Here is an 11,326-nt window from a genome sequence, read left to right as displayed (position 1 = left end):
TATTTTTGAATTAATTCCTGTGACTCCTCATGCTTTTCATCTCGGTCCCTCACAAATTCATGTTGGTGAGTCACCACCATTCATTTAATCCAGGCTATTTTTAAAATCTTGCAAGCTGATGGTTAAATACGTGATATGCTTTATATTTAAATGTAAACATAAAAAAACTGTTTTCCTACCGAGGGGACAGAGCCAATCCTTTATGCTCTGGCGGTCATAAAACTGCATGTTGCTAAACGGCATTAATACTATTAAAACAAACTAAATTCCTCCAGCTTTTCCACATACTGACCTTCCAACCTGATTTCTTAGACGACATGATGAGCCTTTTTTGAAATGTTTCACACTTCTTTGTGTTTTTTTCTGAAACTTTATGTAATTTTCTCATTTTCTCTTCCATGTCCTATTTACAACCAACTAGACAGCATAAAGTACCTTATTAATCTTTTCCATTTTTAGGTTTTTTTCAAGACTAGATTTTTTTCAGTGTTCAGTCCAGTTTTCTATATCTAGTAAAAAGTGTCCCAAATGTTTAAATTCAGTAATCAAACATCAAATACAGACTCATTTTAAAAAAGTACCTTGGAAAGAGTTGAGGACTGTGAAAATGTAGGTGGCTATCATCCGAAAGTCCCCGTAGGCGAAGAAGGCAAAACCCCACGTGACCCCGAGCTGGAAACAAAGACCCATGATGATCACTATCCTGCTGCCACTTCTGTTTTCCTTTGGGCTGGCTGCCTTGGTTTTCTTGAGACAACAGAGCCAGGACAGAATGATGATGACGGTGGTGATGGTGAAGAGGAAGACCAGCGAATAGTAGCCAATGTTGACAACGTAGTGGATATCATTGTCCGTTATCCAGCACCTTTAAAAAGCAAGACAATGCAACTTTTAGTGAATCCTAAATTCAAATGATTGTATGTCTGGAGGAGATATCTATAGTCTCACATTGCCACGTTGTTGTCAGGGTCATCAGTGTAGATGGTCTGTTTACCGTATTTTCTCAAGCTGCCCAGAATAATCACCAAAATACCGGGCAGAGCTGGAAAAGCAGAAAAAAAAAAAAGTGACAAAACTCATCTTATAAAGTAAAGTCATCTGAAATATAAATAGCATCACATAATACTTCCTGCACTGTACTCTACATCCCAAAAACATTAATCAAACTTTTCAAAAGCTTAACAAGTACTTTAAAGGTAAAGTAGAAGGTGTTCTTTTTCTGGGTGGATCATCAAAATAAGTGGTCCTGCTGATTGTCAATCATTCTGGTGATGTTTGTATCACCAGAATCCTCTGATATGTTTAAGTAAGGCCGTCCTACGTGCTTGTCCCTGTCAGGACTCCTGTTTTGTGTCTGTGTTTTCTGTGTTTGTCTCCCTTCATCCACCAGGAGGCGCCCGGTTCTGGTCCGCCTCCTCACACACCTGCTGATGGTCTTCTCATTAAACGGAGTGTTCTTAAGCTGCTGACTGCCACTACTTCGACGCCAGAGTGTTTGCCAGTTTAGGGTACTCTAGCCAAGCTGAGTTTGTTGAGTCAAGCTGAGTTTTTCTCAACCTGAGTTTAACTTTGTTTGTCTTTGCGTCTTGGCAGGAAGCCATCCTGCTAACTGGATCTCTCGGACCTACACACCTTGGAAGGATAAACTGAGCTTCAAACTGAGCTGGGATTCAAACAGGAGGTTTGGATCCACTTTCCCCAAGAGATCGTTTGAGCTTCTCACTGAGAAAGGGATTATTCTCCACTATGACCGTTCAAGTCCCGCAGGAAATCTGAGTGGCAGTCAGTATCTCCGTTCACCAACTATCAACCGCATTCTGGGTAAAACCTGTTCGGCCCCTACCGAATCAGACAGACACTGGAACCACAGCACACAGACAGGAGTCAAGGACACAACAACTTCACTGGAGTCGGCAACCAAAACCTCTTCTCCAAGTTTCACGAGTCAAATTCCCCACTGAGCCTGAACTAACCACTGTGTCTTCCCCTCACTTTGCAGTTCCGGTTGAGCAGTGTTCAGAGCAACACTTCTTCCCCTGTTTACTTCAAATAAAACCGTTAAACCTTTTACCTGGTCTATCTGTTCGGTTTTCTGCATTTTTGGGTCAGAACTTTGAAACATCATGACAGTCCCATTAGCTATCTTTTTCTGCGCACGCACACTTTCAGGCTTATATGTGTGGTGAGCTGCGGTTTTAGACAGTCATTGGAGCTCATCTTTCTCAACGCTTTTCTTTAAAAATGGCAGAGGGTCGTAAGAGATAAAGTGCCTGCTACGGTAAGTCTTTTTAAAAATTTGCAAAAATCCTCCACAATTAAAATGATCCTTAAATGTATCTTTACAATGAACTTTATTAATATTTCAATGGAGTCGATAGTTTCCATAAACTGTTCAGTTTTAACAAAGTTATTGAAAAAAAATACCTTATGTGAATTTTGAAAGAAAGCACCTGGTCATTTTAATCAAAGTCACATAAAAGTACCTGGCACCTTCCATAATAGTCATTTCTAGGGTAGATTTCAATAACTAACCACTTAAACCCATAAAAGAATTTTTACGTTTCATTAAATTTCCAAGTAAGCCCTCAGAAAGCTGCAAAAAATTAATCTCTAAATTCCTAAAAAGTCCAGGTTTTATTACAGTATGATTTACTTACTCCAGGTGAAAACGGAGACTTTGAGTACGTAGCGCCTTATGGTAATATTTCCTCCCTTGTGCAGCTGCAGACAGAGGTGGAAACCCTGTGCAGCAAACCAGCTGAAAGTGGCCAACATACAGTAGTGCATCACCGCTGCCATCACCTCACAACCCACCTCACTGTTCATGTCTGCCACAAAGTGATTGACGAGGAAAGTTAAATTCAGCAGGAGCAAGGCACAGATCAAGTGGATGAGGATTTGTGTGGCAGTGCTAGCCTGGGTCTTCCTGTGAGGACAGAATCATTAACAGAAAAAGAAACATACAGGTGAGTGATTGTTAAGTTTCCCTGGTATCCAGAGTCTTCCTCATTATTTAAGCTCCACGTAAACAGCTGTAAATCATCTCTACATCTGGAACATTAAAGCAGCTTACATGAAATTAGATACATTGAAATCAAGATGCAACAATAAAATATCTTGTTTTCCTCTATGATGTAACTGCTATCAGGAGGAGTTGCAGGTAAATTTGAGTGCTTCCTATATAAAAAAAACAAGCTGATAAAAAAAAAGGGGAGCGACTTATTTTGCATGATGTGTGCATTTATGCACACTAGGGAGTTTTTCTGCTGAATTCCAACAATGAAGCCACAGTTCAACATTTCCATTTTCATGCTGTAAATACTTCAGAGAAGAACTCTCCACAGTGTTTTAGTCAGCCAGAGAGGCTGTTATATTTACATAAACCGTCTATTTACCTTGTTGAAACAACAACTCTATTAAACTAAGGAAAATCTATTTGCTGATAAAATTACTGAGATCTATGGAGCTGCAAATATTCAAATCCTCCAACATTTTGTTGTATAAACGACAACCTGAATAAATACAAAATGACTTTTTTTAATGGCTTTAGTTATGATCAGAAAGTGTTGCTTAAACCAAAGTGGACTATGTGGAAAAAATAAATAATTCCCTTTGATAAACCGAGCTTATCGCACTTGTAGAATAATTGGAATAGAGCCTGTCTGATAACATGAAAGATAATAAAAAAGTCAAGCAAAGCAAAATAAATTAAAGAACTGATGAGAAGCAAAGTCAAAAACATCTACCAGTTATGAGAGGATTATACAACAATTTATACTTCTTTAGGAATCCAATAAACAACCATAATCAACGCATGGAGAAAACATGGAAGAGAGAACTTTCCCAGTAGTCAACTACTTTCCAACTTTTTTTTTTTTTTTTTTTTTACGATGCATCAAGGAGTCATAAAAGAATCAAACACAGCATTGAAAGCACTTCAGACCTGACTTGCCTCAGTTAAAGGTATTAAAGAGGAAGGCATTCTTGCGCTTATGGTTCCCCCCATAAAAAAATAAACTCTGGCAGTGATGGGGCCTACAAAACATCAGCCAATCCAATTTTCCTACAGTCGAAAGGGTGTTGACTACTTGTTTGTCAATCAAAAATTTTGCATAGGTGCCGCCATGACCTTTTTACATAGGCTCCAAGTGAAACTCATGCGCTATGTTCAATAATATGAAAGAGAGGGGGAAAAAACTATCCATCACTGAGAGGATGAAGGTTTTATCCGTTGAGAAAAACATCCTGTTCATCCCCGAGATTATGAAAATGTTCGGTCGCTTGACCAGAACAAAGTGCAACATTATTGAAAGTGTGTGTTCAGTTTTATCTGGCATTAAACTAACAAAGCATAAAAAAAAAAAAGGAACATGACAGAGGTTCTATGCTGCTTCAGGATGTGGATGAAACTATATATTGAACCTTGAATTCTCTTTTTCTTTTTTCCCCTGACAGGTGAAAAAGTCACATCCTACAGTTTTACCAGTTTTAACGGCAAACACATTGTAGTTATGTAGCAGGAGAATAATCAGGATCCCGACAGCAAGTCACCCTTAAAATGATTTAAAAGTAAAATGAATGTTTTGAGGTGGCCTAGTTGAAGTCAGAGTATAAATATGATTGAGATGTTTTAGCTGAATTATAGCAACATTAGCCAGTTATTTAAGGAGGACCTGGAGACTCACAAAACAAAACCAGCCAAACAAAACCAGCCATTTGAATGTAACATTTAAATCATTCAATTTGAACTCCAATTTGAAAAACATTTTCTAATTGCTAATTTTATAGTTGACTATTATAGAGGAATTGTACATCGTATTTATTAATCCATTATTAAATAATGGTATATGAAAATATACTTTCAAATACTTCTAAATTGAAATTTTAAAAAACCAGTCATAAAGTTGATTATAAACATCGTTCCTAATCACACATTTAAAAAGGTTATTCTTATTCCACTTTCAAATCCTTCTTGCAATTGCAAATGTTTTTTTTTTTTTTTTGCTTTACCCTCTTCATTTACCTTTTACTGATCCATCTACCCCTAGAGCACACTGGAAAACAGTTAAACTTTGTCATTTGTTAGACTGCCACACTTTTTTAATAAAATAACCAATGAGGGAGCCGGTTACGTCTCAGGAGCAACTGTGATTGGTTAAAGTGGTTTCCAGCGTGCACTGGACCAAAAGGTTCACAGAAAAGGTAAAAGCAGCGGGTAAAGCTGAAAGAAATGCTCCGGTCTTGCAAGAATTTAAAAATTCAAATTCAAAAAGAATATGAAAAATGGAATAAGGAATAACTCTTGTGAATACCTCTATATGTTTAGGAATTTTGGTTTTTAAATCTGCATAGGATAACAAATAACAAATAGGATTTGAAAGTACATTTTCAAATTCCATTACTAATATTGGATTAATAAATGCAATGTACAATTTCTCTTTAATAATTTATTTTATTTTAAAATTTGCAATTAGAAAATGCTTTTCAAACAAAATTTTAAATTGCATGATTTTTATGTTAAATTTTAAACGGCTGGTTTCCTTTTTCAGCAAATCTCTAGGACTGCCATAGTTATTAAGGCTAAATCTTTCTTTGATACTCTGACATGACAATGAGACGATTTAAAGAAACCAAGCATAGGAGGGAAAGCTAGAGCGCCACACAGCGCAGTTAGAGGGTACACAATCTTTGCAGAATAAAAAACCTGGATGCTCTTGCTACGGTGAAACAGTGCGTCCCAACATGCAGCCTCCTCTCAGGAAGCAAAAAAAAACTAATTATAGGCGTTTTGACGGTCTATAACTTTCCTTCACATTTTTTCATTTAAGGTTGCATTTAACGAAGGTTGCATTAAAGTGTAGCCTCTAAAATGGGTCTTTAATTTATTGAATCTAAACATGTTCAGTAGTGTAAAAGCCCTTATTCATTTTATTCTTGTAGTTTCAGGTTTCAAATTTTCATATTTGTTCTAAAGTGCTCTTGGGGGTTTCTAACGCTTTCTGACCCAAAAGCTGTCAATTACTAAAACATTTAAAAAAAACTTGACCTGTGGATCTTTCAGATGAAGTGTCCCCTGCCTAAAGGGTGGAAAAATATTGGGGTCGGCACATTACAGACAACTTTGCAAATAACTGACATATAGATTTGATTGATTGAATTTCCCCTTTGATGAACCATTTATTTTCTGGGCTGTTTTTTTTTTCTTTTGTTTCTTGGTGGTAGAACAAACCTGCTGCCGTCTTGTTGCTCCTCCTTTTTTTAGCGTCGTGGCGTCATATTATTTGTTGTGTTGTGCTGTTATTATCATAATGTTATCATTACATGTTTTTTATATTTTGTTGTTGTGTTTTTTGTTCTTTTGTATTCTTCCTATTTTCTTACTGTTTTTTTATTCTGCTTTATTATCCTCCTTTTTTTGTTGTGGTTTTTTTTTTTGTTATTTTTTTTTTTCTTTCTTGCTGTGTGTTGTGTTTTGTGTGTTTATTTTTCATTACTTTCAATCTATTTATTGTTTGTATGAGACAGTGTGTGTCAAAGTGATGAATTTATCTTTATTTTAAAAGTCTTATGCTCTCCCTGAAAACGAGAAAGCATTTTTGTTTGATGCTGTAGCGCATCTATTGTTTACACTCCGACTGGTGTAACTAGGGAGTACCAATATGGCAGCTGATGACTTCACAGCACTTGTTAGCAGTGTTACCAACAGCCTATCAGCAATGTTATAGACAGAAATTTGAATGGTAGCATATAGCAACATATGATAGGTTGGTCAGGTACAACATACTTGAAAAAGCATCAAAAGTTGCCCCCCAAAATATCTGGGAGATTCATTAATCAATATGACTTATAAAGATCACAAAACAGTCTGACTTTTTAAAAGGAAACAAGGGAATTTTGTTTCATAAATGATCATGTGTTTGTTGCATTGTAAAAAGGTATTATTAAGCATTTGTTTTCAATTTTTCTACCTTATAAGGAAGTACATGAAGAGGATTATGCCCAGGAAGAAAATGGAAAAGCCGCAGCCGACCTGCGTGATCATAGTGAGGATGTTAAGGTCGTGACTGGAGATGGTTTGATTAAGGGGAGTCTGGAAGATACAAAAGCAGAAAAAAGTTAACACAGAGTCAACCGACAGTTCATTTCATAGCATTGAATCGATTGATGATTAATATAAAAACGCACCAGCAAGACAGCAAAGAAGGTGAGATGTGAACACCTGCATCTAACACCATCATTATCTAAGATGGTTGTACATCCTTCTACAGTCCAGTTGGGTTTACTTCCTGTAAGTCAGAAACACCGTCGTTACGCGTTGCTGATAAGACCGACCAGAAGCGAAAACAAATGGACCTACACACACAACCGTTTAATCACCATATATTTTGATTCTGTGTGTTTTTTTAGTGCGTTACATTATAAGATAGCTTGAAATTTGCAGCTTTTCTTTTCAGCATCATCACTTCTGGGCATAACTAATAATTCTATATCTGCACATGGTGAACGGTTCTTGCTATTCATTTATTGTTATTTATTAAATTTATCATTTAAATTGTTGGATGTTTTTTAAGGATAATAAAGATCAAGATGAATGAATAATTTAATGTTATTTATTGACTGTGCAATATCCTGTGCAATATGCTGAAGGTGCAATATTTCTCCACCTGTATATAAGCCATCCGGATTGTACATATTTTTATTTCTTATTTTATTTTTCATTGTGTACACTTGCACCTTAATCCTATTTATCTTGATATACTGTATATACCGTATATTGCTTATTCTTAATGCACCTTTTTCCTCCTTGTTTGCACCTCCTGTAACTTCTATGCCAATATGTGACGAATTTCTCCACTGTGAGATCAATAAAGCTTATCTAATCTAATCTATCTGGCTGTACCTTACTTTTAACATTAAGATCTTTGACTTTCATATGAACGGGACACATCAAACCTGTTTAGATAATCCTGAACAGATGTATGCTAAAACGATAGTAAAAGAAGTTCAAAATGTTTATTTATTTGATTTACTTGGTTAGAATTGGTTATATGTCAATTCTTTCTTCTTTAGATATTATGGTTATTAGGATAAAGACACATTTCACAAATATATTGTTTCCTCTGGTCACTACTCAGAATTTTTGCTAATTTATCATGAATTTTCTGAAACACATTACTTTCAAAGTTGCTCAGGGTATGCTGAAAATATTTATTAACCATCGAGATAATAAATCCCGATTTTACATTTGTTGCTGGACACTCAGTGTGTGTGTTTCTTTGTGTTTGCAATTGATGCGATATATTTAAGAATGCAAAATAATTGAAGCTGGAAATAAAACATATGGAATGTTAAAAACTATGGGAGAATTATCCTGCCATAATGCAAGAGCACATAATTTCAATTTGAGAAAAGAATTTCATCTTCTTGCACTCAAAACTTATATTTCTCCTCTCGCTTGCCTCCTTCTCTTCGCGCACAAACCGTGCTCTGCTCGAGTCTCAGATACGCTCGCAAACACGTAGGCTCTGCTTGCAGATTTTTTTTGCTCTCTCTCGGATTGCAGTTGGATCGTAGGGTTAAATAAGCGCACCCTTTCTGAGGCTGTCGTTCTATTGGCTGGAAAGGTTGCTAGGCAACGATCCAACCGCAATCCGAGAGAGAGCAAAAAAAAAAATCGGCAAGCAGAGCCTACGGGTTTGCGAGCGTATCTGAGACTCGAGCAGAGCGCGGTTTGTGCGCGAAGAGAAGGAGGCAAGCGAGAGGAGAAAATATCTGTGCAAGAAGCATTAAATCTGAGAGGAGAAACAAAGATTTGAGAGAGAAGAGAAAATATTTGAGATAGAGCGCATGTTTGGAGTGTGAGCATTATAAGTTTTGAGTGCAAGAAGATGAAATTCTTTTCTCAAATTGAAATTATGTGCTCTTGCATTCTGGCAGGATAATTCTCCCATAAAAAACAGATCAAACTAAACCCTATTTTTTCCTGATTGACATCCACTTTTATTGGATTTTATTTATGCATTCTGTTCCTAAAGCCTGTTTTTTTAGTTTTACATCCTGATTACGTAAATGGAAAAGCCATTTAACCCTAAACATGTTTATTGTTTCCGTTTTTCCCCATTTACACACCGCAGCTGAAAAACTGAAAATCTAATATAGAGCTTTGCCAGTTCACACATACCCAGATGCAAATTAAAAAAGAGCAAATTACCTTCACCATTCCATGACCGACAGATGGGTTCATACTCTTTCTTTAAATTTCTCTGTGAAAAACGAAAGCAAAACCACAAGTCTGCTTAAAAAAAGAATCAGATTTTAGAAATTAAAGAGTTGATTTTTTTGACGATAAACTTACAAATTTTGATTCATTCAAAATATTAAAGTTGATGCTTATTGTGTCCGTGAGATTCTTGATCTCAGTGCCCATCTCTATGGCCACAACCTCATTATTTAGTACACTACTGTTACTTTCATCCTGGACATTAAAACAGAGGAATTAGAACATTTCAACACATGCTTGATTAAAACTGTGGATCAAAATATATATGATTAAGGTCATTTTCTATTACCTGAGACAAATTCATAAACCTGAGAACAGCTGCAAAGGGTAAAGTGATGTTTGAACTGAAAGCCTTTTCAAAAGCCTCCCTGGGAATGGAGACAGACCTCGAAAATCCTTCAAGATACTCACGGTCTTCTATAATCTAGAAGAAAGGAGACAGGACTGCTTTCACCAGCTGTGTACAGCTATATAAAAAGTTAGGTAATCATGATAACAGGCAGCTGGAAACATACATCAATACTTAGATAACTAACCCAGTTTTTGCAGAATAGATAAAAGTAGACTAAACAGGTGAGAGGTAAATAAAAGGACTCACTTTGAGTTTGTCATTTGGATCCTGATAAGCAAAGGAAACTTCATCCAGTTCCTGAGGATTGGTTTGTCTCACTATGATTCCCTCAACCCCTTTCCCTACTGACAGTTCAGCTGAAGTTCCATTCATTTTGGAGATTAAATTTCCCATTTCAGACATGAGTTGACTGTTTGAAATATGAAGAGTATTTTCAACCACAATCATGTAAAACAGTTTTTACAAAAGCCTCATTTTATGTCTCAAACAACAACTTAACTGATATCAAGAAGACTTATGAATGAATAAATATTTTAATTTATGGCTGACTAATTGGTAAAGCTGTTTTTTCAATAATTCCAGTAGTAGTTAAACTCAAAATATCTACCAGCTATTAAAAGTGTATTGCAGAAATCATTGAATGCAAAGGTTTGCTCAGTATAACTGTTAAATTAGGAGCATTTTTAAAGCATTTATTTCCCAATAAGCATGTCTTACACAGCTTTGGTTGCTTCAATTTCTTCTCCTTCAGCTACGATAGTGGTATTCATTTGAATCTTCTCATCAGCCGCTTTTACTGGATTGTCACAGTTGATGCAGAGGGGTGGTGATGCTGTTAGGTTCATTATGTATTTGTCGTTGTAGACTGCAGGTTAAAGAAGCAGAGTAAAGAATTAATTCATTGTCTACAGGTGATCACCCTTACAGGGCTGTGAGGCGGTTGGTTTGCGTTTCCAGTGGTCACTGGTGCACCCAGATCAGGAGTGTGTCCATCTCAGGGCAACACAGAGACAAACAGGACAAACATTCACACCTAGGAGTTTAGAAAGACAGCTTAACATACGGTTCATGTTCTAATGTCCATGTAAATGCCAAAGCATAGGAAATTATTGCTAATCCTAACATCTCAGCAGAGTTTAACCCCAAGCAAAGGATACGATGTTTATCAAAAAATATTTGGACTTTAACTATTCCAATTTATTCAACCTGTATTCTTCTAAGCTATTGATAAAAATAGTGAAATATTTCATATGATATCTCCTATAAGGCCAGCTAAAAAACAACTTTTTAAGTTTTATCAGATATATTGAAATTTGATGCCCATATTAAGAAAATGACGAAAATTATAAAGACAAATATAAACTGTTTTCGAATGAATCGACCATGTGTATCAAATCAAGCTGCACAAGTATATTTACATGCAATGATTTTATCCCATATGTCTTATTGCTCCATCGTTTGGGCCCAGGCCACAAAGTCTGTTTCAAAACCTTTACTCTCACTTCACAAGCAAGCATTAAAAATATTCGATCAAAAACCGGTAAAGTGGCATCACTGCAAAATTATTAAAAAATACAACATGATGACATTTTAAAATTTTATAAATTTCTCATTTTTAAAAGCTATTTTTAAATGCCTTAATGGTCTTGCCCCTAAAGTAATCTGTAAATTTGTTTAAAGTATGAAAATAAAGG

At 36.0% G+C, this 11,326-nt stretch overlaps 1 protein-coding gene across 1 annotated transcript in view; it reads right to left on the bottom strand.

Annotated features, from left to right (window-relative positions):
• Positions 1–564: 564 nt before the first annotated feature.
• The window catches only part of LOC107094540 (adhesion G-protein coupled receptor G2-like), a 12,654-nt gene continuing 1,892 nt past the window's right edge, over positions 565–11,326 (bottom strand). Inside the window, exons 3-12 of the mRNA XM_015390224.1 lie at positions 10,350–10,497; positions 9,879–10,041; positions 9,570–9,704; positions 9,356–9,475; positions 9,212–9,263; positions 7,186–7,286; positions 6,969–7,090; positions 2,658–2,926; positions 949–1,042; positions 565–865 (exon numbers count right to left, since the gene is read on the bottom strand). Of these exons, the coding sequence (XP_015245710.1) occupies positions 565–865; positions 949–1,042; positions 2,658–2,926; positions 6,969–7,090; positions 7,186–7,286; positions 9,212–9,263; positions 9,356–9,475; positions 9,570–9,704; positions 9,879–10,041; positions 10,350–10,497 (1,505 nt within the window). The remainder of the gene's footprint in view (positions 866–948; positions 1,043–2,657; positions 2,927–6,968; positions 7,091–7,185; positions 7,287–9,211; positions 9,264–9,355; positions 9,476–9,569; positions 9,705–9,878; positions 10,042–10,349; positions 10,498–11,326) is intronic.

This window comes from Cyprinodon variegatus, unplaced genomic scaffold (assembly GCF_000732505.1).
Source record: "Cyprinodon variegatus isolate N-32 unplaced genomic scaffold, C_variegatus-1.0 Scaffold489, whole genome shotgun sequence".
Taxonomy (NCBI): domain Eukaryota; kingdom Metazoa; phylum Chordata; class Actinopteri; order Cyprinodontiformes; family Cyprinodontidae; genus Cyprinodon; species Cyprinodon variegatus.
Note: the sequence above shows the minus strand (reverse complement) of the source record. Positions and strands in the feature narration are given on the sequence as shown.